This window comes from Varanus komodoensis, unplaced genomic scaffold, assembly GCF_004798865.1.
Source record: "Varanus komodoensis strain SLA01 unplaced genomic scaffold, ASM479886v1 scaffold7_3, whole genome shotgun sequence".
Taxonomy (NCBI): Eukaryota; Metazoa; Chordata; class Lepidosauria; order Squamata; family Varanidae; genus Varanus; species Varanus komodoensis.
The window spans coordinates 18,070,070-18,096,955 of NW_025336480.1; the positions used below are offsets into that span (position 1 = coordinate 18,070,070).

General features: G+C 44.4%; 1 protein-coding gene across 1 annotated transcript in view; it reads left to right on the top strand.

Annotated features, from left to right (window-relative positions):
- LOC123035759 (proton-coupled amino acid transporter 1-like) overlaps positions 1-11,720 on the top strand; it is a 45,385-nt gene extending 33,665 nt beyond the window's left edge. Inside the window, exon 11 of the mRNA XM_044454289.1 lies at positions 8,445-11,720. Coding sequence (XP_044310224.1) covers positions 8,445-8,704 — 260 coding nt within the window. The 3' untranslated portion in view covers positions 8,705-11,720. The remainder of the gene's footprint in view (positions 1-8,444) is intronic.
- The last annotated feature ends 15,166 nt before the right edge of the window (positions 11,721-26,886 follow it).

Genomic DNA, 26,886 nt, shown 5'->3' on the forward strand with positions numbered 1-26,886 from the left:
ATCTCAACTTTACTTACCTCCCTTTGCTAAATTATAGCTACAATATTGTTTGGAATTATCAAGGCATCTTGAGGCATAAGTAAGTTATACAAGATTTGCATACAAGTTCTAGAAATTTAATGTAACATTTGCCAAGGTTATTCTTGCATCCATGATCAAACTTAAATTCCTTTATGGTACTTTAACATATTTCTATGCTGCTTTCCATTTTTGGGGAAAAAACAGGGCTTAAAGGAAGTATTCTAAAATCCCCGAGTTTATAACAAATTGTAAAACAATACACCCTTATAAAAACGGAATGGCGTGAAGTCAAGTAATGGTTGGAAAAGGCAGAGTGAACAAGCATGCTTTTTAGTAAGCATTGCAAGGCTTACATGATGCCTGATGAAGTGAGGCATGCCAAAGGGAGAGCACCCACAGGGAAGGCCGGTTGCTGTGCTGCCGCCAGATGAGACTCTGCAGGATGTGGGACAAAGAAGCAAGGCTTCCTTTTAATCTTATTGTATCTAGTAGGTCTGTGGAGGGGAAACAGTAGTTCAGGTAAGTGGGTCCTAAGTTGTTTTGGGCATTATGCATCAAAAGGAATCGCAGCTTTGGCATCAGTGAAGCTCTTTCAGTGCTGGTTTTATACATGTGCATCAAGGCAGACTGCTCCACAGCCCTGCTGCAGCATTCTGCATTAACTGCAGCTTCTGAACTAGCATTGAACTGACCAATTCAAGGTGTTGGTTATCACCTATAAAGCCCTTAACAGCTTGGGTCCTGGTTACCTAAAGGAGTGCTTATGTCCATACATGCCCTTCCGCCCCTTGAGATCAGTGGGAGAGGCCCTTCTCCAGGAACCCTCCGTGAAGGATATTAGGAGGGTAAGTACTCGGAGGGCAGCTTTCTCTGCGTTGGTGCCCAATCTATGGAATGCGCTCCCCAGAGAGATCCGCCTGGTGCCGTCGTTATTTGTTTTTCAGCGCCAGGCGAAGAGCTTTTTATTTAAACGGCAATTTAATTGTTAGCTTATTTATGGATTTTATATCTTTGGCCAGGGCATTTCCAATTATATTGTTTTTATATGATTATATGTATTTATTGTTGTAAGCTGCCCCGAGGCTTCGGCGAATGGGGCGGCATAGAAGTTAAATAGATAGATAGATAGATAGATAGATAGATAGATAGATAGATAGATAGATAGCATTGGGAGCGTCCCACACAGAGTGCATCGCAGCAGCCCAGGCCCCAGGTTAAGCTATCTGTATCCAGGAATAAGGGTAGTTGATTTTCCAGCTGATGCTGGTTTAAAGTGCTCCATGTTCTGGAAGTCACTCAAGCCTCCAGCGTCAATGATGAATCTAGCAACATGTCTAGACTAAGCACCCTTTTGTTCAGGAGAAGTGCAGTCCTGTCCAAAACAGGTAAACTTGGTAAATTTTGGATCCAGCATCCACGTGCCCACAGTGCCCCTCCCCCCCGCATCTTGAATGAAATGCCTGGGAAAAACAAGGGGCTGAAGTGGTTGGGTTTTGGTGTCTGACAGCCACTGACAGTAAGTGATCCCCCATCAGATAGAGAGATTAGTCAGAAAGGTGCTGTGGGGGAAAGACACAGACTCCTTTCTAGTGCGTATCCCAGGTGAGCATTGTGCATTCAGAACATAAGCTCACCAGGCTTTCAGGAAGGATAAAAGCTATTAAGTGGGCTGCATGAATATTAATCACAATGGTCTCATGGCCTCAGAGCGGATCTGCCTGGGTGTCCAAAAGGGGGTGTGTTTTGGGGTTTTGAAGTGCTAAGCCAAAGAGGAGTGAGGTCTGGTTAAAGGCCCTTTGAATTAATATCAGTGACAAGCATAAGCATGTTTCCCTGAAGACTGAGAAGCTGCAGCTGGATAATTTAGTCTGGCTGCCTATCGCTTTCAATCTTTTAAGGGGTGTTCAAATCCTCCTTGTGGTGAGGTGTAACAGGCTGAGTCATAGGAAGGGCACGCTATGCCACGTCTTGACAGACCGATAATTCACTGGATCAATTGAGCACTCAGCAGCAGGGTCATGTCTGTGGAGAACAGAGGAAAGTGGAGCCAGAAGGGGGAGTGTAAATGCACCCTCCCCCCTCGGAAGCCGCGCTCACGGGCTTCCATGCAGCCCATTCCTAGCTATGCTTACTTAGAAAGTAAGGCCCACATTGTTCAGCAGGGCTTACATCCAGGTAATGTGTGCACAGATGCTAAACTGATCTGTCTCTTTATTACCAAAAAAGAAAAAAAAAGGCAGACAAAGTAAATCCCATTCCAATCCTATTTGCTTCTTTCAAATTAAACTGTAGCTTGGAATGTTGTGAGGCAAAACTGGAAGATGGGTTGGGCGTTAGGAAAGCGATGTTTTCTGCCTCTGTCCAAGTTGCTTGTCAGGGGCTGCTGGGTGTCTCTTCAATGTGGCTGTATTACCACCATCCTGATGGTGCAGGGTGCGTGGCTACTGCTGCATGCGCGGAAAATGGAGCTGGGAGGCACCTGAGAATGACAGTGCATCTTGGCATCCCAGAGGGCCAGAGGAAGAGGCTTCATGCCCAGCCAGGCCACTGGTCCGTCGAGCCCAGCCTCGTTGGCTCTGCCCAGCAGTGGCTCTCCTGCATTTCGGGCAGGATTTCTTCCTAGGCCCACCTGGAAAAGCTGGGGACCTCCTGAAACCAGGGGATTATATGAAAATGATGGTTGCACCATCCCCCACCCCGAGTGCCCTAGTAAAAATGATATGCTATCACATAACGGTAATTCCTAGTGGCAGTCTACCCCATTTCCATAGTGCCCAGTAGCACTTCCTTCACTGTGAAGGTGATGGTAAAACTGCGACGATTGAAAAGCCATTTGGAGCAATGTTCACCTTTTAAGCAAGGGTTTTGGTTTTCTAAGTGGGAAAAGCCCTGGAACCAGCTTGTAGGTTGTAAGTCTTCCTGCTCCCCAGAGTAAATTGGCTTGTCACTGCATGAATGGCCTCTAATTTCTCCACCTCTCTTATTTGAAAAGGGCAGTCTGAGCTTTCCTTTAGTTGGCATAATGAAATAACAGCCTTTAATAAATCTGAGTCATAAGATTTCATAGCGGGTGTATCAGAAGAGTTTAGTAATCAGAGCTTGATTACACCATATACCTTTGTTGACCTGGGTATTTGTCTGCAATAGAAATAAAACATCTGCAGTTTTTAAAACTTGCTTTTAACTTCACATGAACTGGCCTAAGAGCCTGGCTATAGGGCTACCTATAAATGTTGCAAAGGCACAATCCTTTGCAAACTTAGACTGAAAAGAAGGCTTGTAGCTCCCAATGTTGGCTGGGGTATGCTGGGAGTTGTAGGACTTTTCTCTTTCTAAACATAGAAACAGAGCAAGTCAGAAGGGGCCTCTCAGGCCACCTAGCCAGCTCCGCTCATGACTTGCCTACCACATGCATGTCTAGCCTATCCTTGAACACCCGCACCGATGGGGCCTCAATGACCTCCCGTGGAAGCCCACTGCACACCCTCGGGGTCCTGACTGTCAGGAAGTGCTTCCTGGCATCCAAATGGAACCTTGGTTCCCTGAGCTTTGCTCCATTGGAACGCGCCCTGCCCTCCTCCACAGGGGAAATCAGGTCTCTACCCATTTCTGTGTGTCACCTCCTCACGCACTTTTAAGTTGCCATAAGATTGCATCCCCCAGGTCACTGATTCCTTCAGATGCTTTGGATGCTTTATAATTCATAATCTGATCTATAATATGAGAGCCAGTGTGCTTTAGTGGTTCAGAGTGCAGGACTGGGACTCAGGCAATCTGGGTTCTAGTCCCCACTCAGCCATGAAGCCGACTGAATTACTTTTGGCCAGTCACAGGCTCTCATCCTGACCTTCCTCACAGGGTTGTTGTTGTGGGGATAAGATTGAGAGCAGGGGGAGGAGAATGATGTAAGCCACTTTGAGTTCTTTTTAAGGAAAAAAAAAGGCGGGATACAAATCTAATAAATAATCCGTGACTATTAATCCGGTTGGCTGAAGTTGATGGGAATTGTAGTCTTAAGCATCTGAAGGGGCCCAGGTTGGTGTGGCTCCTGTAAATAAATTTGTAAGTAAACAAGTAAAATGGGATCTAGCCTTAGCTCCATTTAAAGCCATTGCTACTGAATTGAGAACACTCCTTTCTGACCCACCCCCCTGGCCAGTCAGTCCTGTGAACTGGGTGACATGCCCTGTCCTTCTGCTCTGATGAATAAGCCACCAAACCTGTTTTTTCCAAGGCATTAACTGCTCGCTCAGACACATCTTATGCTCATTTATTGCTGGTGGAGGCTTTGCACTGTTTTGATTGTTCTGTTAGTCCCAAACTCCACCAATTAAATCACTTCATTTCCTTGCTGTTGTTCACAATGAATTTGTAGTTGCTTCCTCCCTCGTGGGACAGTGTGGAGGCTCTTTCTATGGCAGGGGTGGGAACGTATGGCCAGCCAGGTGTTGTGATGTAGAACTCTCTTTGTCTCTGGCTTGCATAACTCCTGGCAAAGGGATCGTGGAAGCTGTAAGGACTATGAACCAAAAAAGACGTGAGGAAAAGGCCCAAATGCCTGGATGGCCACAAGTTGCCCATCCCAAATAACCAAAGCTGTATTTTCTCCCAGCTATGCAAATACTTCAATTCCACCCACCCATAATGACATTTAGAAAGAGCTTGAGCACTGTGGCTTAGCTAACTCTCTCCGTTTGTTTGGTTTTGTCTTTTCCTAATCTCTTGGGTTTAGGAGGATAGCTCTCACTTTTAAAAATTGCACAAGCAGCAGCCTACTTGAAAGTGTGTGCTCACACACAAGCACAATTTTTCTGGTTGAATGAAACAAACCAGTTCCTTCATTTCTGGCCGTAGGGATTAATTATGCTTTTCGGAGGCCCTGCTTTTCTGGGTGACAGAAACAGGCTTCATGGTGGGCTTTCTGTGTCGCAGTCCAGCAGAGGCTTAAGAGTTCCTACTCTCCTGCTGAATCCGGAGCATCTGGCAAGGGGATGTGGGGGTGATGGCATGCGCCAAGATCCATGAAGTGGGGCGAGGCACAGCATCCATTTTGAATGTCTAAAGTATTGCTTGCATACTTCAAGCACGGGTGTCTGGTAGGAACTGGGCTTGCCCGGGTTCACCACCATGTGGGTGGAGTGCTGGACTGGGCAGACTATTGGCATGATCCAGCCTTTTTTATGTTCATACCTTCTTCAAAGATGTTACATGAAGTTAATTAATATGCCTTCCTGCTGCGGTTACAGTTTTTATGTATGTTTTAATTTAATTTATTTTCAGCATAAATAAATGCCCCAGCCTTCAACCCAAAAGAGTTCCAGAGCTGTTATGGTTATTGGTTATACTGCTATCAGTTGCTTGGTTCTGAGGATATCTTGTCCCCTGACAACTCTCCAAGCACACCAACCCTCTTGTTTCTCTTACATTAGAAATCTGGCACTTTTAAAAATGAAATTCCTTAGTCTGTTTTTTTTTTTAAATCCAACTGCCTGAAATTCTAGAAAAAATATCTCTTAACATCCTATCAGCCCTGATGCAAGCTTGTCAGATTTAATCTTTAAGTAGTCCCATTCAAGGAAGGAGAACAGTTCTTCCTCAGTATGTGCCTCTCAGCTAATTAATTATTTCATTGCATCTCCACAGATGTCCTGTCCACTGTGCACATTTTGATGGAGTGGGGGAAGCTTATCTCTTCAGCTTACAATGCTAGACTTGCCCATCTCCAGAGAGAAAGAGAATGAGAGAGAGGGAGGGAGGGGGGAGAGAGAGAGAGAGAAGCACCAGCCAAATCTCACTCTGCACAGACTAAGAATGTTGTTTGGACTACTTTTGACCCATGAGTCTGTTGCCTGCTGTCTTCCCCTCTTTCTAGATGAAGAATTTTCCTGATGCTTCCTTCCCTGTTGTCTCTGGTACTCTGCGTAGCTGAGCTGGTGGCTTGCAACGAATGTTTATATCATAGCTGCACTCTCTAGTATTCTCTCTTCTAGCAGGGCTGTCTCTTGGGGTGGGGATGTGGCACAGCAGCCAATTGAGAAAGGGGTGGGTGATGGTGAGGCAAACCCGAGCTCAGAGGGTCACTGGAGGCCAAACTGTCCAGGGGCTCCATGGCTCCGTAGAACAGGCTGCATTTCCTGGGGTGCCTCCTGCCAGATGCCAGGGATTCAGCATCGCTCTGCTTCGCAGTAGTCAAGTTGCTATTTGTGACCATATTTTTGGTGCTGGGGCAGCTTGTAATATTTTCTTGGATGCACTAGTGTAGGAATGTTGCGTTCTGTTTTTTGCTCTGTATCAAAGCAGTACAAGAAGCCTGTTTTCTTATCACTCAATTGCATAGTTCAACTTCCTCAGTTCTTCTTTACCTTCAGTGCAGCATCCCAGTCTCCTGTATTTCAGTGCTAAATGCCAGAATGGGTAGCCTTTAGCCCTAGATTACATTTAACCAGCTTTTAAAGCAAGGCTGCATAGCCTTTTTGACTCCAAGGGCCACATGTGAGCCTCATGAAGATCTCTCAGGCAGAGAACATGGAGCCTTTTCTCTGTTTCCTCTCGATACCGATTGCTCTCCCTCTGCTGCTGGGAATGACGGGAAAAGAGTAATTTATAAGAGGATCTTTGTGGAAAGCAGTGGAGATTATAGGCAAAGAGATCAGGAGCAGGCTGCTGGAAAGACTGTGGGGGCCCAGATGTAAGTTGTACAACCCTGTTAAAGAAAGACTGATTATACTCGTAAACTCACTAAAGCAGAATTGGTGTACCACTTCAAACCCATGTTAAAATCTTTGATTGCATCCCCTTGATTGCCGCCCAGCAACTTTATACTGTGACTGTTCAGATTCCTGTGCTGAGAGCCATGGTGCTTGGTCTGTTTTGGGGTCTCGCACCAAATGACTTGTGCTGCTTGTCCTGTTGTTTGGATGCCCAGAGCCTGGGAAGCCAGTGGCACTGCTGGGAGCTTCGCATCCTCAGGCCACAGAATAGCTTTCCCAAAGAGAAAGGGGCGAGGTTGCAGGGCCTTGATGCCAAGGACTAGTGTCAAGGAGCCCCAGGTATTAGGGCTGAGAGGAATTTGCTGCCCCTGGACGCTTGAGGGCAGCCTTAGAGCTGAGGTGGGCTGGTATGAACTGCTGAGTGGCCCCGGGGACTTGGTTGTGGCCAGGGAAGGAGCCAGCGTGTCCTCATCAGTGGCTCAGCAGTGGGAAGAAGTTCAGTTAAGCCCCACCACAGGGTAGCTGTTCTTCTGAGCATCACAAGGCTTGCCCCATGCTTTGCCTAACCTGAAAGTGACCAGATTGCTCAAGCACAGGGAATGCTTTGGGGCCTTGCCAGGAGAGTCCTGGCTTTGCTGAACTCTGGCCCTGAAATGCCATCTCTCCCATTTATGAGTAATAGAGGGGAAGTGGCTGGAGTGCAGCCCCCCCCACCAGCCCACTCCAAAGTATCCTGGAAGCATGGAGGCTTCCAAATGCACAAGGCTGGCGCTTTCCTCCAGTGCACTTTGGTTTGGAGTTTGGCTTAGGACCCTGTTCGTACATGTGAAAGTAGTGAGAGCCTTCGGGACCTTTTCCAGACAGCACGGCATGATTATACTGCTCCAAATATGGAGCTGTTTAGTCGGGGCATCGTCTCTTGATGTGGTTTGCTTGACTGAAATCCCATTAGCACAATGATTTTAGCTGCTACCATTCTTATTGAATGAATCAGGATTTGTACCCATGGGTTTCTCTAGTCTTGTCTCTGAGTCTTGTCTCATCAATTTACCACAGAAGGAAAAACACATTTTGTTTCTTGTATTCCATTTTAATATTTTTACCCGTTCTGCTTTTTTAATGGAGGGCAGGATGTAAATAGAATTACATCCATCCATCAGGAATGCTTTTTACAGCTTCAGTGTCATGGTAGATGACTGAACTTGAGAATTTTCCATCTGCTTTCCCATTAGATTGGGAGAGAAACCACAGTACAGCTTTAGCGCAAGAGTCTCTCTAAACTTTTCAAAAACTGATGGTGAGGGGAAAATACTTGCAGAGACTAGAACTTCCAAAGTTATACAGCTACCCTGTCCTGAATGGCGCTGTATGTCCAGCAAACCCAGTGTTCGCTACTGTGGCTGGCAGCAGAGATACACGGTCTTTAGCAGTGATGTTCCCACCTCTTGGTGCCTGGGACTCTTTAGCAGAAGATGGTCAAGAATGGAGCTTAGAGCCCTGTGCATGGAAAGCAGGTCCTCTACCACTGGACTATCAACTGTCTCAGTGCAGTCTTGGCTTCTGCTTTGACTTTAAAAAGTTAAGTGCTTTGAACTTAAGCAACAAGCACTGTTTTAAGTTGGTAGCATCCAATCACAGACGCTTGCTTGGCCCAGAATTGGACTTCTTCCTTAGATGCCAGTCCTAACAAAGTTGTTCTCTTTTCCCTCACAGGTGTGCTAGCAATCCTGATTCCTCGACTGGACATTGTCATCTCTCTGGTGGGCTCAGTTAGCAGCAGCGCCTTAGCCCTGATCATCCCACCTCTCTTGGAGATCACCACCTACTACTCAGAAGGAATGCACCCACTCACCATCGTCAAAGACATCTTCATCAGTTTCATAGGTTGTGCCGGATTTGTGGTGGGGACCTATGAGTCTCTCTTGGAACTCATTGTCCCAACTGTTTCCAATTCCACCAGTGCCTTTCAGTGACACTTGGATCTGTTACTACTTGATTGCCACAGAATCCTTGGGCAGTCTGGCTGGATCCTGGATTCCCTTGGAGCAACGGCAGAGACTGATTGTTCCTTCTGGGTTCCCAAGCATATTTATTTTGCAGATGCAAGGGTGAGGCTGCAGTGGGAAATGATAGGGCTGGGTTCTTTACGTGTGCTTCTTTGGGCCCAAACATGGGGTCGATCTGAACGGTTATCGCAGTGTGAGGACTGGCCTTTGGCTGGATGGGAATGCTATGTCTTCTCAACTGTAGTCACAGCCTGATTGGAAAAATGTTGAACAGCTGGCAAGGATCTTGGCTTAAATTACACATGACAACCTTCTGGATCCCGAGCAGTGAATGTGTGGAGAACTGGGTATCCTAATACTACTCAAAGGCCATTCTTTGGACATTGCTTGAGAATCAGGTTGCTAACCTGGCACAACCACTGCTGTCTGGAGATCTGAAGCACTTCTGTTTGACAGCTTAAAGGCTGCATCAGGCTCAAAATGTAGAGCTGAGCTCTGCTGTAGAATTCTCCATGTTGAATATTTATTAGTGATCATGACATGTGACTTGGGAATCGCAGCAAGCACAGAATAGGTGAGAAGCAAATGCAAGTCTTTCAGCAGTTTCTTTTAATGGATGTTATATATTAGGATCCCCTTCCTTGCTTTCTGCTACATTCCTTTTCTGCCTTTCTGTGCATATTGTTAATAACAACAGCCATAAACAAGCTCAGGCAACAAAGACGCATGCCATCAGCTGCATCTCGCTTCACTGCATATCAGCTAGACTCTGGCAAAAGGTGGTGCGAGGGAGATGTGTGTCGCGAAGTCCGGCACTTTCTCGGTTGGACCTCATGGCAGAGTTGCTATCAAGCACAATGGGAGAATGGTAGTGTGAGAATTTAGCATGGATGTGGAAACTGTTGTATAGACAAGTGATTTTATTTATAGATGTACAGTTGTGCAGCGGGCAGTCAGCCATAAGAAATAAGCCATCTTTTCTCTCTCTGTCTTTTTTTTTTTTTTTGCAGTTGAAATTACAATTTATTTAGCAAATTTTAAAGCAACAGGCTGCAATAACCAGAGAAAAGGTATAGAAATCAAAATGACTGATGCTGTGCTGTGTTATGATCCAATGGGAATTTAACTTATATGTGAACAGGAATGTTTTACACAAATAAGCTCACACATGTGAGAAAAAATGCAAGGGCACCCAGCCAGTGTAAAGATTTCTGTCTCACTTCTGGCTCATGCACATATACTGGGAACGCCCATGCCCTTTACTGTGTGTGCATCTATAAAAAATAATGCAATTTTCACAGATGATGTGTATGTTTGTATGTCCAACTATGTTGGATGGATAAAATGTCATGGAAGAGACCCAGGAAAGCTAGCCAATCAAACTTAATAAGGCGTTTGAAAATGCCCATGAAGATCCTTGCTGTTTAAAAAACCTTGTACTTTTCCTGTGTACTTTTCTGCTGATACAGGACATGGCTTGTATCCAATGCTTCCAGTCTGCCATCAGAATGGAAGTTACTGGCAGAATGGATCCTTCCTTTCCCAGGTGTCCTGAGATGTGGGCTGCAGGGGTGGGGAACCCTCTGAAGTATGCAGGGGAAGGACAGCAAGCAGAAACTCCACTGCACGAGCGGATGCTCATTATGTGTCACTGGGCAGAGCCCTGAGAAGTGACATTGCGCTCATAAGCATCCTGGGATTAAAAGCACAGTGGAATGTGCCAGGTTGCTTTGACCAAGGCCTAACTTATTTTGTCTAAATATAGTCCTCTGCATGTGCTAATTACCAAACCTCAAGGCAACATGTACATTGCAACACTAAGAATGTCTACTCAGAAGTAACTTCCACAGAGTTCCACAGAGCTTGTTTCCAAGTATGTTTGCATTGGATCATAGCCCAAATACTTTAATGAAGCCTATGTTTATAGTGCAAATAAACTGAGGTTATTTAAGCTTTGCTTGTAAGGATATTTTAATTTGTTGCATGGCATTAATTAATCCATATTATAATTTCCTATTTTAAATGGGCAGATTGCATTTTGATACCTGGTGCATTTTTAGTAACCTGGCAGCTGAGGGTTCTACCTATTGGCTGCACATTTAACTGGGAGTAGCACTATTGAATTCATTGGGATTTACTTCTGAGTCAGCATACATGGGATTGCATTGTTAATGTCTCAGTTAAACGAATGAAGGTACGATATACATAGTGTAGCTAGAGATACATTTTTAAGAGCACTCAAGCAATGTGGTTCCCTTCATAATAGGTGTAAAAGTGAATGTTTTTTTAATGATTTATTCTGGTTTTAAATATGTAATTATTTTTCCTTATCTACTTCTTTCCACTTTTTAACACTGTTGATACCAGTGTCAGAGAAATGCTGGTTAGCTTCTTAGCTCTCTTAAAAAACTTCAAAAGAATCCTTTCTCCTGAAGTGTGCCTCAGGTTTACATGGGAAACATATTTCTCTGCTCTTCCTACATGGTGAAGGAAGCAAGAGGCTTCAGGTACATGAGAAAGTAAATACAGTAATTTTACTTCCTCAAGCTACTCAATGCTGAAACACTATTTGAAATTACTTGAGTTTTGCCCAGAGAGTTCAGATCACCTGAGATATGGCCACTTAACAGAGCACTGCTATATTAGTAGGTTGCTATTTAGGTCCTCTGGTGCTTGCACAAGATTTGAAGATTACAATTGATAGAATACTTGTACAGCTTTAAGTAAAAATTAGCATGTTGTTGTTGTTCAGTTGCAAAGTTGTGCCTGACTCTTCACAACCCCATGGACAACATTCCCCCAGGTTCTCCTGTCCTACACCTAACCCTACACCCACCTTTGCCGTGACCCCATCCAGCCACCTCACCTCTACCATCCCCTTCTCCTTCAATTGCCTTCAGTCCTCCCCAGCAATCCTCAATCCTCTCATTCGGTGGCCAAAGTATTTGAGTTTCAGCTTTAGTGCCTGACGTTCTAAAGAGCAGTCAGGGTTGATTTCCTAAAAGTCAGTGCAATAAAGCTATGAGCTATGCCGTGCAGGGCCACCCAAGACGGACAGGTCATAGCAGAGAGCTCTGACAAAAGGTGATCTACGGGAGAAGGAAATGGCAACCCACCTCAGTATCCTTGCCATGAAAACCCCATGGACAGAATCATAAGGATAAAAGTTAGCATAGACAAAAATAAATTGGAGTTGTGAGCTGTTATTTAGAAAGACCCTGTTTCTCAAGACTCTTTCTGATTGATCTGCAGATTAAGATTAGCCTGTATTCTGTATTTACACTTGTAGAGACTCTTGCTTGCTTGCTACCTTTATATCTGGAATTGTTATGGGATAAGTGACTGTGTAAAGACCAGCACCTGTTCACTGTGGGATATTATTGAAAAGAAAAGCAATGGATGCAGAAACAAAAGTGGCACCAGGGGAACTGAAGGGCAGCAGCCATCATTACAGAACCTGGTTTTGTCTTCATTTAGCTCTGGAGTTCACGGGCATTTCATTTAACAAGGGCCATAAAGCCAAATTTGCATATGTTGTTAAATATTACTTATTGGAGGAGGAGGAGCTTTGTATCTTGAAGGTCAGAATGGGTCAGAAGGACTTCGGCTACACGGAACTCCTTCTGCTTGGAAGCTTGTCAGTCAGTCAGTACAAGTTAAGGTAAAACACTGAATTAACAAATAAAACCATAAATCAAATGTATCAAAACTTAATATTATGAGACAAACCAGGTGTAATTCAGGACAGGTCCCCTTCAAAGCCTTCCTAGCTCTTACCTTTTAGCTGCAAGAGCAAAAAGAGATACTTATAAGACACATATGCATCGGCATCTGACAACAAAAACACTAACTTCTCTGAATCAGAGTAGGCATTAAAGGCGGGTAGTATACTGGGATCTTGCATGCTTTGTCTTTCTGGGACAAGGAGGTACCATTGCTAATTTTCTGTCATTCCCATAATGTTCAGTGCTGCCAGTGGCTATTACACAGTCAGTAGTGCTGTGCTTAGAAATGCAGGCAGAAGCTTACCACTGTTGGTCAGTAGTTGACTCAATCTGCCACTTGTAGCAGTTCTCTAATCAATTTTTGTTCTGATTTAACACTAGCCAAAGTGTATCTTTCAGTAAGAATAATGGTTCTACTTTACGCCCAACTAATTAACTGTTTTAATATTTATGGATTTTTGATGGGGAGAACCCATGTGTATGTATATGAGGATTACTGCTAATTTTAACCTGTCTCTCGGGCGGCAGTATCTGATTTTATCTGTGTAGTTGTCTTAATGTTTCTCAGTCTATGGTGGTCTTTGGGCGTCTGTGGGTTATGCCGCTTCTCTTGCTTCCTTTCAAAATGCCATTCAGATAAGCCAGCCTCCCTCAATTTGCTATCCTCTGAATGTTTTCAACGACGACTTTCCTGATCTCCAGCTTGCAGGGCCAGTCTAATACATTTGGGGGGTCCCATGTGGAAAAGACTGAGATAAGCGGCGGCCCAGGTGTGCTCTCCTGCGTGGAACCCAAGGAGGCAACTTAGCAGAGGGGCTGCACACTATATATTTGCCCTTTCTCCAGCAGTTTGCCATTAGATCCAGTGAAGGAAGAAGTTAGAACCTTTGCCATTCTGTGGCAACTTACTACTAGACTGATTTCAAATGATCTGTTGATGAGCTGTTTTCACTAGACTAAAATTTCAACCCTGCACTTTCTGCACGAGGGTCATCTTAGCCTTATGGAGACTTTGAAGATGGATGAAAGGGCATTTAAAACCTAAAACTAATCTATGCGTGAATGTGAATTGTGGAACAGCCGTGACTGAACTTGTAAAATAGATGCTTTGCAAAATCCAAGTGCAATGGGGTTTTCTCCATGACTTCTATGGGAGACAAATTGCTGACCAGTTTCCCCAGTAGTGGATCCTGGCAGGAGCCCAAAACTGGTAGCATTCAGTTCTGTGTGTAGACATACAGTTTGCCCTAAACCGCCCAGAATGCTTTGGCTATGGGCAGTATAGAAATGAAATTAATAATAATATATGCCAGACCAGAACACATGTATTACCTCTCTGTTGAAGAGTGATAGGGGAGAGACCCTGTTACATGGGCAGATTGAATTTTTGGGATTTGTATTCAGATCCCAGCAAGTTGCCCTGGATCTGCAGCTTTGAACCTTTTTCTGTGAGTTGGTGGAGGAGAGCGTAGGCATGTCAGTACTCCTTTGCTGTGCATCTTGCCATCTTTTATATATGGTATGCAATTGAGCATATGATTGTGGATAGGTTAAAATTGGGGATATGTTAATTTTAATAAATTGAAAAACTAGAAGGAAATGTATACTGTAACTCATAAAAAGGGTGTAAAAGAGGCAACTCAGAACACAGGCAAAGCCCTGTGTGCAGGCAAAGCCCTGTGTGTATATGTACATGCAAATCTTAAATCAGTGTGTATTTATTTATGCCTGAATTTGTACACTGCAAGCAAATACTTCGTGTTGCTGCTACAGTGCATTCCCAGTGAAAGAAGTATGTTCTGTGCAATGGTGCTGTATCTGAATTATGTATTTTGCTGGATATTTGATTCAATAAAATCTATTTTTACTTTATTATATTATCAATTTTATTTGAAATGTGTTTTCTATTGCTTGCATGTGGCTTTTAATATCTAACTGCAGTAGCCATAAGGGTAAATAAAACAGCAGTACAAATAATTGGCTACGCCCAAATAAACGGTATGATAATCCAGCAGGCTGAACAAAGCTGCAATATGCATTCTTGTTAACCAGCTTTCTCAGTGAATAAATGAGTTTCAAAACCAGCAATGCATGAGCTTCTCAAATTGGAATGGGACTGTACAGAGAGAGTTGTGTCTTAAGAACTGGGACGCAAATGTTCTGCTTCTAGAAGTCCAGCAATGTTTGGAGACCACTTCTTCAACAGAGAATTATTGTTGCTTCCTCAATATTGTGGCTTCCCAGTTTTCTGAGCAGTGAACTCCAGGGATGACAAGTTTGAGGGGAGATTTAGTTCCCTTGAAATGAGGCCACTGGATGTTTTTGGTGCCTTGATGGTGTGCAGTTTATATGTACTCTGTACCAGTTGAGCGTAGATGAAGATTCACAGCATCAGCGCTTCAACAGATTTGTACTCTCGCAAATGGGGAGAGGGAAGAGAAATTAGTGCCCTTCCAGAACTTCAATCCAGCTCTTTCACCAGCTCCAGAAACTTGCATTCCCACAGACCTCTGCCTTGACACTTCTCATAGTTAAGATGGTGGGGAAGAAGGTATTGGGCACTTTGGCAGAACTGGGAACAAGTCCCAGGCTCTGACACAGTATGCCTACTAGAGAACGTATGCTGACAGGCAAGTCGTTTGGGGAAACCTTTAAAGTCCTGGACTGTGGAGCTGCAAGGGGTCCCATGATGACATCCAAAGCAGTCCCCCAGACTTACAACAATACATTGAGTCTCTGTAAGAGATACCTGAGTAGCATAGTTGCAGCCTCCTCTATTCACAGACATGATGTGCCAGTTCACTGTGACAGTAAATAAGGTCTCTCCCCTTTTTGGCTGGGAAACTCTGTTGATACTGTTTAAGAGAAGAGGAGCAGCCTGAAGTCAGGGTAGGCCATGGCCTTGTAGTCACAGTATCTCCTCCTCCTGTTCCACCTGCCTTGACACTCCAAATGAGGAAGCAGCCATTTGGGTAAGGGGGTTAGGCCGGTTGGTCAATCAACTAGTCAGCTCTTTTCCTCACCTAGCTTCTGCTGCCCAATGAGAAAATTCTAGAATCAAATGCCTCCAGGAGAATCTGCCATTAAAAGGGGGGTTCCATTGGCTAACACAACTCAGCTTGGCCACCTGAATGGCAAGTAATAAAATGCCTCCTCCCGGAGGTTTGCTAGATGAGGAGCAGCAATGGCGGGCCATCAGAGATGGATCATTGTCACCCTTTGCTGAGGTGCTGTGGCACAATCGGGTGGCATACAAATGTTTTAAATAAATCAATAAAGATCCAGACCAAGAGGGGCTTGTGTTAAATTCATACATTTGCCTTCCTCTTAGTGCTGTAAAAAGGAGTACTATCAAACATTTGCCTACAAGGCAAAGGCATTGAATAGGGTAACCAGAAGACTCCTCCCAGACAGTAAATACAACAGATACCTCGTGAGAAATCAAGCTCACCAGACAGGATGTTATAAGGAAATACTTTTGTGCCACAAATACACCTGTAAGGAAGTTTGTGTAAGTAGGTTGTTACAGTCATCTATCTTGATAAAAAGCTTGTAAATGCAATATTCCTATGTAGACATTACAAAGATTTATGGCAGAACTGCATCTTTGAAATTGTTAGATAAGTAACCTAAATAAGTAGTAAAAGGAGTTTATAAAAAATTTATAGCTTCCAAAAAGTGCAATGTACAACCCAAGGAGCTCTTCTTCTAGATCAGCTTTCCTGATGAGCTGCCTATAGACTCATAATAGAAAACATGGTATGGATTTGCATCCAACCCACCTAATTGTACTTGATTTTTCGTAGAAACTTTGCTTTAGAATGATGCTGAATGTTTCATGAGTTTGAATCCATATGTGCATAAGCTGTTGTACTGAGTTCTGCTATGCTGATCATTTTGTAGTTAAAAGCAAAACAAAGACTTTTTGTTTTGAGAGCCAGTGCAATGTAGTGGTTAAGAGCACGGGACTGGGACTCAGACTAACTGGGTTCTAGTCCCTGCTCAGCCATGGAGCCAACTGGGTGACTTTGGGCCAGTCACAGACTCTCAGCCCAACCTACCTCACAGGGTTGTTGTTGTGGGGATAAGATGGAGGAGGAGATGTAAGCTGCCTTGAGCCCTTTGTAGGAAAAAGGAAGGATATAAATTGAAAAATAAATAAATAAAGACCTACCTTGTCTAATAAGAAATATAATTTTGTGCCAAAGGCAGTTTGCCTGTGTACACCATTTGCTGGAGAGCCCAGGGGGGTAGGATGCTGCTGTACTCACGTCCTCCTTGTATCTCCCATGTAGACTGGGTTGGCCAGTGTGTGAGCAGAAGGATGCTGTACTAGAAGGTCCCTTGGTCAGATCCAGCAAGGCTCTTCCGATGTTCTTAGCACCCATATTGAGAGTAAAGTATTACATTTGTTCTGTGGGATCTGGATTTGTGGAAAATCTAAATGCATATCCTGTGGACAGATAAATTGGCGATTGACATTACAGCAAGGCAAGAATATGGGGTGAAAGGAAAAGCAACCACTTGTGGTGATGATGATGATATGAAAAGGTCTTTTCTGCACAATCAATTTTGACATTGATCACTGATGTTGGGATTGGGGGAATACTGCTATGAGACACAGTAGAATAAATGGTGGGTGTTGTTCCTATTGTAGGCTTTCAAAGAACCATGAAAGTGGGCACATTTCCCCATCAGAAAAAGGGATAAACATGTAGGAGAAAGAGCTTGGGAAATATTACTGAGGCCACCATTGCCTCACAACTTTAACTTTGCCTTAGAAAAGGTGACATCACCTGTAAAACAGGGCTTATGACCTACATCACACAATTCAATGTTGTGAAATGTCAAGTGAGTTTCATTGCCAAGTGGCTTTTAATTGAATTTCCCTTACCCAATTCACACACTTTGGAGAGGGAACTGCTACAACCTACGGATAGAATTGATCCCTTCCTCTTATGTCCTTCTATGATCTCCTGTTCAGAATGCAGAACATGGTCCCAGTGAGTCATAGCCTGTGAAATTAGAATATAGTAGCATCGCAAATTGGAAGTCCAGTTTTGAGACTGGCACATTAATATTGATGTGATGTACAAGCTTTGTACATTTAGGGGGATGCTGTGTGGGATGTGAGAACAAAAAGAATCTGTCTCTTCTGTCTGACTTAATTTGGTCAGTTACATGTGAAAACAGAAGGATTGTCCATCAGATTTGTTTCTACTGAAGGTTTTGTAAGGATGTTGCTCTCCCTAATAGTTTGGGGCATTCATTGCTTTTACTGGCAGCATATGTCTTCCATATGTGTGAGTGTGTATACTTTCTCTTCCCCTCTTCCTCTCATGGTAATGGTTATAGTATTTAATGTAATCCTGTTTATATATGGGTTGGATCCAGACTTAGATATACTTAGAATAGATGGGCATATTAAAACTGATGGGACAACTTAAGCATTGCACTGATATCAAAGAAATTAGCTACATTGAATTTGTCCCATTTGTCTGAATGGGCATCCTCTGATCACAACTATGCCTGGATCCAAGACAATGCAATGCTGCCCCATGCTAGCATAATCGGAAGTTAGCAGTGATCAGAAATGAGAAAAACACTCCTTTCTGGGACTGGGAAGGTTAGCAGAATCTGTAGAAGGTGGCTCCACCGACCTGTCCAGTTCCAGAAAATAGCATGTTTGTTCTTTCTGGGATCACTATTGGAAGCTCTAGCTCTTGTAGAGCAAGCCATGGGTCCTATGAGTGCCACAGAACTAGCGAGAATGCAAAAGCAGTTCCCTTTTTATGCAAAGTATCCTGGAAATTCTTTTTAAAGTGCACTTTTGAAGCTTCTGCAAGAACTGTGATGTTTACCTTCTCCTCAGTTGCTTAAGAAGAGAATCGAGTGGCCTTTGGCCCATCAAGCATTTCCAGCCTAACCTGCCTCATAGGGTTCTTGTGGGAATGGAATGAAATGGCCCTGCTCCCCATGAACATGAACTCCTTTGGGGGAAGAACAAGATTACGATGCAGATGTGGTGATAAACAGAACGGGAAACAAGCAAAGCTCCACAATTTGAGGTAGCTGTTTTTGTTTGTTTTTAAAGAGGCATGAGAAAAACAACTGATTTTAACTGGGAGACTTTTTATGGAGAAAATTAATTCAGCTGAAGTTGAGCCAGATTCCAGGGTCTAATGACTACATCTCTGGGAAGCTAAAAGCTGATCTTGGCATCTTAAGCAAGCAGCAGCCTGTGGAACAAGTCAGTGGAAATCTATTTATTTTACAGCCACCAGGGGGCACTTTACTTGTTTTAGTAGAGAATTATCCTTGGCACAGGGCCAGGAATAACAAGTTGCCCCTACAGGGCTATCAGTTTGTAGTACCAGGGGGGAAAATGATCCCAATTGTCAAGGATGTGTTACAGGAGATTGAAGCATCTTCTTCACATGCTTGCATCTGACTCGGGTGGCCCTTTCCAAGCAGTACCCAACCCAGAATATGTTGTGCTTTGGAAGTGAGGTTTCTTCCCTGCACAGTTTGATGCTCCAGCATCTCCACCAAGGCAGCCCGCTGGTTCACCTGCCCCTCACTGTGGCCCAGGCAACAGCGGGGGAGAGCAGGCTGAGCACGGAGGCTGGTGGCCATGGCGATGGGAGGGCAGGCTCCCTGGAGGGGGGGTCATTGAGGGCCCTCAAACACCTAGAGGTGGCCCTGCATGAAGCAAACTGCACCCGAGCCTGCCCTTGAGTTGCAGTCAACCCTGACTTGGGGATGCACGTGCTTGTTTGCTATTATTTATTTTCTGACCTTCTAAATAAAATGTGCCAAGGAAGTTTCACTGAAGAGAACTTTTAAGTGGTGTTTGATTATGTTCTCTGTGACTGGCTCGGCATTCCTCACCTGAAGTGATGCTTTTTTCATATTGGGCTTACAGAGATTGGCATTTTAACTACTGTATTCTTTAATAGTACAAGTTTGTTTATAGTAACTGGCAGACTCTGAAACCATAGCTGCAGGATTCTCTTTTTAATACCTCATGCATTTTCTTAAATGCATACATTTCATTTAAAAATTACACAACTGTTTTAAATACTATAATTTCAGTGAATCTGACTACTTAAAATACTCTTTGCTGTATACTTTATTTATCATACTTTTGTCCTGCTTTTCAGACATGGACTGTGTCCCAAATGCTGACATTCCTCAGAAGGGGAGGGGGAAGGAATCTCCAGAGAGAGATCCTGCTGTGAGGCTTTTAAACTAAGGTGGCCAGATGCAAAGAGGAAGGGGTACAGAAGGGCACAGGTCAGTTCTTCGAGGCCAGAGCAAGGTGGAGGGCTACAAGCAGCAACTCTTGGGGGGAAAGTTATTCTTCCCTTGGTGATGTTCTTCCTTATATATGAGGCTCTTGTTCCTTTGATCGCTTTCTTCTTTTTGCAATCCTGGGGAAACTGCCAGTGATTCATGCTGGCAAGAACCCTTTTTTCTTTTTTTAATTAGCACTTTTCCTGAGGTGTGGCTGCACTGCTGGAACACTGGTAGAAAAGCAGCCATTTCAGAGAAGCTGAAGCCTAAGCACTTTGTCAGCTGCACAGGGGAAAAGAGGGACGGCTCACACCGAGGGGCAGGTGGCTCCGTGGCTCAGAGTGCAGGTGCTTTGCATGCCAAAGGCCCCAGGTTGGTCTCTAGGTAGGGCTGGGAGGAATTCCTGCCTGAAGCACATGGGGAGTCTTTCATTCAGTGTTGAAATGGTGCTAACTCCCCCTCTGTGAGGGCCACTGGGCAAGATGGTCTCCATGGCCTCTCCCCTCCCTCCTCTCTGCCATCCTGTTCAGCTGCGATCACCCCAGTTTCCTTCTCATCCTTGCTCCCCTTGCTCGTCTGCTCGCTTGGCAGGCCAAGAGCCATGACCAGGCATGCAGGGGAAACTCCTGTGCTGCCCCCTCACCAGCATGGCCATCTTGGCTGGAGCGAGAGGCTGGCGAACAAACTGTTGGCCATGGTGAAGAGAAGAGCCACTGCAGGGGGGCGGGGGCGGGGGGGGGACTCATCAGCAGGCTTGCTGGGTTGTGGGCCCTCAGACCCCTTGACACTGGCCCTGGTGGATACATTACTCAGCCAAATGAGCCACTGGTCTGACCTGGTGCAAGGCAAACCCCCTTTTGCCTTCTCAGAGCCAGCATTAGTCTCCTTTCGATCCTTTGGTCCAATTTCTGGAGTCATTGTGTTGCTCCACTCTGTTTCTATGCACAGAGGGTTCAATCCAGATTTCAGCTGGATGGGTAAATGTGGTGGGGGAAGTGGCCTGTCTTGCCCCTTCTCCTCAGGGTCACTCCTGCAGTTTACACCTAGCCAGGAGACCAACTGCTGAATGGGCCAAGCTGTGGGGTGTGGGATGCCCAGAAATGGGGTGTGAGAGCTGCTGAGAGTGGAGTCCATCCTCTTGTACAAGACAGATCCTGGATCCAGCCTGGGCTGTTTAAGACTTGTACCTCCATGTCATCCTTGTTTATAAGAACCTTATGAACCGAGTACAATTCTGTTCTTCTGTCTCAGGTAGACAAAACCAATGTACCCTCATCCCAGTCTCTCCAGGTGTTTTACCGTGCTAAGGCAGTTTGTGCCAAGGATGAAAATCTGCTTTAAAGAAAATTGTATGGAAGAACATATATAGGACAGAGTGATGCATGTTTACTAAGAAGTAAGTCCCATTGGGATTATTGGAGTTCACCTGAAGGTAGGTAAGTGTGCATAGGATTGGTGCATGCATAGGTTGTTATACTAAGACTCACAACAGTGTTTTGAAGTTTAACTTCAAGTTTATTATAGGGCTGCTTTGCACAAGGCCAGGTGACTTTGTTATTTAACCCAAGATGAATGTGACCACCATTGTGAAATGAAACACTGAACTGGAGCTATAAGGGATTGAGCTATGTCATGTGAACTCAGTCACCATCGATTATTTGAGGTTAAACAACTCACATAGCGCATTAGCACTAATCAAGGGTTATAGAAGTGTTGATGAGCCCCCAAATAGCCCACAATGGCTTGGTTCACACAACATGGTGCAACATATGCGCCCAGTGTGTCCCTCTGCTCATAGTGGGTTTAATAAGCCACAATGATGCAGCTGCGTTATGTGAACTACAAGGGGGTGCTGAAAAGTTCTCCACCAGACCAAGAAAACAACAAAATGAATAAAACAAAAGATTGAAAACAGAATAAATTATCAACACAAAAACAAACAAAAGTGAAGCAGAAAAAACAACACAGAACAAAGTGGCTCCGGCCGAGAACATTTCAGCATTTCCTCATATGTTGGATTGCTTAGCCAAAGCTCACAGCTTTTTAGATTTGATAATTCCAGTCTTTGATACTCAATCAATTTTAAGTGGATTTCAGTTGAGTCATCCTAAACTACCAGTGATTTCTTTAAAAAAAAAAGTTAATTTGTGGTGTCTTGGATTGAAATTCCTGCTTAGCTCCAATTAAAAGGGAAAAAGAACCCATTATGTTTTTGGCCTTCACTGGATATTTAGATAGCAATTTTCTACATCTCTGCTGATCAAAGCTTACAAGAACCTTGTGCCAAATTCTTCCTCATGTCCTTGTACTGAAAATATTTGTATTACAGAGATGTAGTCTGGTATTTGGAAAAGTGCTGAGAATCAGAAGTATTTTTTGCCATGAGGTAAAACTTTGCTGACACAATAATTGGTGTGCTTTGCTTAAATGTGGGAAAAGTACAGCACTTTTCTCCCATGCCTGAAGGTCTTGTGACCTTTTTCACAGCCCTGACTGATGAACTCCACCTGAAATAACACCCTTTTTAACGTTACAATTGGAAGTACGGGTCCTGTCCTTTATGAATCTGGGAACATAATATAAACATCCCTCCAAAAAAAAGAATGTGTTCCCGTCTTCATAATGGAAATCCCTCTGTATGGGACTGTCTGGCCTATATCACTGCCACCCATAAAAAGACTTTTAAGGGCTTATGTATAAGGCAAAGAAATGTAAAACTGGAAGTAAAATCAATTAAATCTTTAGAGTATGTATGCAGCCCAGCATTCCACCCCCACCTTCCTTCCTCCATATGCTATCTGGGGCTAATGGGTTGTGTAATTCAAAACAACTCATTGCCTACTTGTTCTCTGGGGGATCCTCTGCTCTTTAAAAGATTCCAAATTCCCTGGTGTGATAGGATGACTTGTAACCATTTCTGCTTCTTTTCATGGAAAAGCAATCCTAGAAAGAATCTCTTTCTCTCTCATTCTCTTTAAAAAATTATGAAATTCACATTCCTTTTTGTGGAAATTCACAAGTCTCATGAAATTCACATTCCTTTTTGTGATCTAACTGCTTGTAAAAGCTTGCATTTTCTGAAGATCAGCCCTGGTGTCCTTGCTGAACCACATGCATGCTGTTCTGGCCCCAAGACCCTTCCAGGCTGGAGCAGAATTGCTAATCAGACTGAATAATTTCAACAGGGTGGCTGTAAGAATTTCCCACTTCACTGCCAGAAAGCCTAAGCACCCTATTTGGCCAGTGGTTGATTTTTGAATGTAAAAGAAGGGGTCTAGCTTCCCTTTGTCTTCACATTGTCTCCTTCTCATTTTTGGCTTGTTATTGCCAATGGGCAGGTTCATATCTCATGTTAGCCTACTCTGGCAACCAGCCATGGTGGGATGGTTGTTTCACGACATTTGTGTGCCCAACAGATGATCAGGGTCACATGAGTTGTTTTCCCTCTCCTTCCCTTGCGGTCCTCCTGCCAGTAGCCCAGGAGCCCAAGTTGTCCCCCCCCCCCCCCCTGCTCGTGAGTCTTTTTTTTTTTTGCTCATCCATCTTTTCCCTTGCCTTTCACAACCTCCTATTTGACAGCCAGCGACAGCCCCTGAAGTGCCCATGCAACGTATGGTAGAGAACATCCCTGATAGGGCGCCTTTTGGGGGTAGCTTTAGAAAAGTTGTAGTTGGAATTGTGCAGATGAAGCGGCACATGCCTTTTCATGCCTGATAAATGGAGCTTCCTGTGGTTGCCTGCTATCAGATATGTTTGTTTCCTGTAAAGGGGGTGGGATGCATGTTTGCACTTCCCTGAGCAGCAAGAGTCTTGAGAAAAAGTGCAAATTTTGCATCACCCTGAGGACCATCACATCACGATTATTGGGGGGGGGGTATAAATCTTGCCACCCACTTTTCACAAGGAAAGATCTCTTGCACCTTTGCTTTCTCTTGGCAACTCACCTTTTGACACCTGTTGGGGGAAATCAAAAGGAAAAAAATGGAGCCGCTCTGGGTAAAAGTCCAGGGTTTGCAGCTGTTGCGATTTGACATCGCTTAGGCAAGTTTTTCCTTTTTTGGATTCCTAGAAGTATGCACCTCTACACCAGTGTTGCAACAAAGCTCTGTGGAATCCATCCCTCTAGCATTCATAGGCTTGTTCTCATGCCTGGTTCTGTCTTAGAGGGCAAACTGGGCCAAGAAGTCCTCAAATGCTCACAAAATGAAGGTTGCACAACTGCCAACCTTCTTCCATATCATTCACAGCACAACAGGTGCTCCACATGATGTGGAAGAGGAATGCCACTTGCAAAGGGTTCCTGCGGGTTCAATTCCCAGCAAGCGCTGTGCCAATGCTGGGCATGCTTGCTGGGAACTTGGGCTTGTGGCGGTGTCAGTGGACTGCAATTGGGGGAGTGGAGCCCAGGGAATCTGATGGATCCCCACCCCCAACCTGGATTCCTCACTCCACCCTTTCTCTGGTCCACTATACAAGCAATTTTTAAAAGCCGATGAAAAGATTTGTGTACATATAGGGTGCAATTTTTATTTTTTAAACAGGGTGACCAACCAGTAACAGCCCCTCCAATAGGTATCTTTTAAAGTATCATTTCCAAATACACTGTGGTTCTTCTAAGCCTTTCTTCCTTTTGTAAATACACACAACAGTGACCTCAAGTGTTGCATACCTTCTTCCAAGTATCTCTTGGTACTAAATCCTGAACCTTTTGCTTAATTACCGCTAGTGTTTAACTTTCCAGGTCTAGGACTCAGAAAGATTTGGTCTAGTCATATAGAGGCTGAGGCTGAGGTGGACCTAAGGGGTGGTGAAAACCTAATCTGAGCAATCTTTTGTCCTGCTTACTCTGCTGGGAGCTTGGGCAATCCCCTTCCTTTCTACATTGTCTGGTTCAGGGTAAAGAAAGGGAAATGCACATGCCTATAATACCAGGCTGACTTATCCCGGCCAGAAGGCAGGAAATGGGTCCAAGCAAGCAGCCCCACACTTACCCTGTTACCTCCTCCATGAAGATTCCCAGTTTGTTGCATAGAATGTCCTCTATGATTTATAGCACCCTGATCCGTGATAGGTCTACTGCAGAAAGGAGTTCAGCCTTAGCAGTTCGTACTGCGCGTTGCACTGCGACTGCTTGCTGAGGACATCGCATACAAAGTTGGTCCTGACATTGTTCTGGCATGCTCTTCTATCGGTCTAGAGAGGTGTGATGATGTGACTTGCTGCTTTTTATATTTCAGCAGATACCTGGGTATCTGAACTCTTATACAGAACATGAATAAGACTAGTTCTGTTCCAACATATTCTGCAAATATCAGAGATTACATTAGAGCTTGGTTTCTGAGCAACCATAACATTTGGGATCATTTGATGTGAAGTTTCAACTTAATATGCATGTCAAGCATAGATCCTCCCTTTACTGCTCATTTGATGGTTTTCCATAATCATTGTCCATTCATCTCAACAGCATTCAGCATAAATTATAGTTTCCTTTGAAAAGCAGCTTAACGTTTGCTGGGATGCTTTTTTAAGAAAAGCAAACAATAATTTTGTTGTTGCTTTAAATGCCCCAGTTCTCTAAGAAACTGTGTTTCATTATACTATTACTCTCCCAGCCCCTGCCCTCTGTGGGGATAGACTTGTACTCTGCCCTGCATAAATGGAAACATGGAGGAGGCTGACACTGAAGTCTGGGAGCACCCAAGTGCAGCACAGCCCTCTTCCAAGTCCTTTGTTGCGCTTGGGCACATACCCCTGTTTTGGGCTAACCATTAGCAATGGAAAGCTGGAAAACCATCATACTGCTGGACTTGGGAAGCAGGTCCTTCTGAACTGCCCCTCAGTTACTACCAGATGAGTCCAGCTCACCTCTGGGACAAGTATAAGCAGTAGAAGGTTGAAGAAGTAATTTTGTACAGCCTAGGGGGGCACCCTCTTCCTTCTACTGTCCTCCTGGGCCAAGAAGAGGCAGGGAAGGCATCATCTGCCCTTGGAGGAAAGCTCTTTCAGTGACTGCCCGATATTGCATCTGGTCTGAGAGGGTTCCCTATAGGCAGCTGGTTTGCTACTCTGGGAATAAAAAGGTAGACTAAGTATGGTTGGTTTTATATTCTTACTCGGACACAATGACTGGATCCCTGTAGTATTCAATGCAGAGAAATCAAATGCCCTCCTCTAAACCCATTTAAATTGGTGGCCATCACCATATCTTGTGGCAGGCATGACCATGGGCTGTGTGGAGAAGTGCTTCCTTTTATCTATCCTGATCCTCTTACCAAGTCTGGCCCCATCAAGAAGGAGTCCATCATATTAACCATTCTCTTGTTCCTTTGCCACGGCTTGCACTCCATTTGACATGTCCAATCATTGAAAAAGCAAAAGAGAAATAGATGGCAACCCGTGTGACTTGCACATGTCAAGAGGATATTAGTATCTTCTGAAGAGAGACTGGATTCAGATTTAGGCTGAATCAGCTGCACTGGCAGAAGTGGCTTTCCCTGCCTTCTCCTCACTGCAGCCCCTCCAACCCCACACAGACTTGGGAGATGTGCCTAATGAGATAAACTGTGGTGTGGGGCACATGGGTGATTTCCCCCAAATTAGCAGATGAACTATTCATGGATGGAGCCCTTCAGTCTGAAGGCCATCAACCTGATGTGAGCAGGGTGGATTATTTCACTGTGATTCCAAAACTCACAGAGGGGGAAAGGGAGCTGAAGTTTCGTCTCTCAACCAGCCTGCCTACTCTTGCCTAGCCAGCACGGCTGATCAGCAGTCAGGAACCTCTTTCAGTGAAAGGACAAAATTTCACTTTGAAGATGTTCTTAGGAGCTACATTCCCCTGGAAGGTGGGGCTGAAAGGGTGGCTCCAAGCATACCAGTCTGTTTTGGCTTACAATATATCACTGCTACTAACTAAGCCTTATGAGAAGCATTTCAACCTTTCAGAATGGGGGAAAAACAGCACAAGGACTAGGAAAGCACCAAAAAACAGGTGGCTGGAGGAGAATTTTGGGGTGGGGGAAAGGGTGCATAGAGGGCCCAACTGGGACCCAGAAGGGTCAGAGGTTCCTAATCCCTGAAATACAGATAGCTGCAGCTCCACTGGGCATAAGTCTTCAGAAAGAAAAA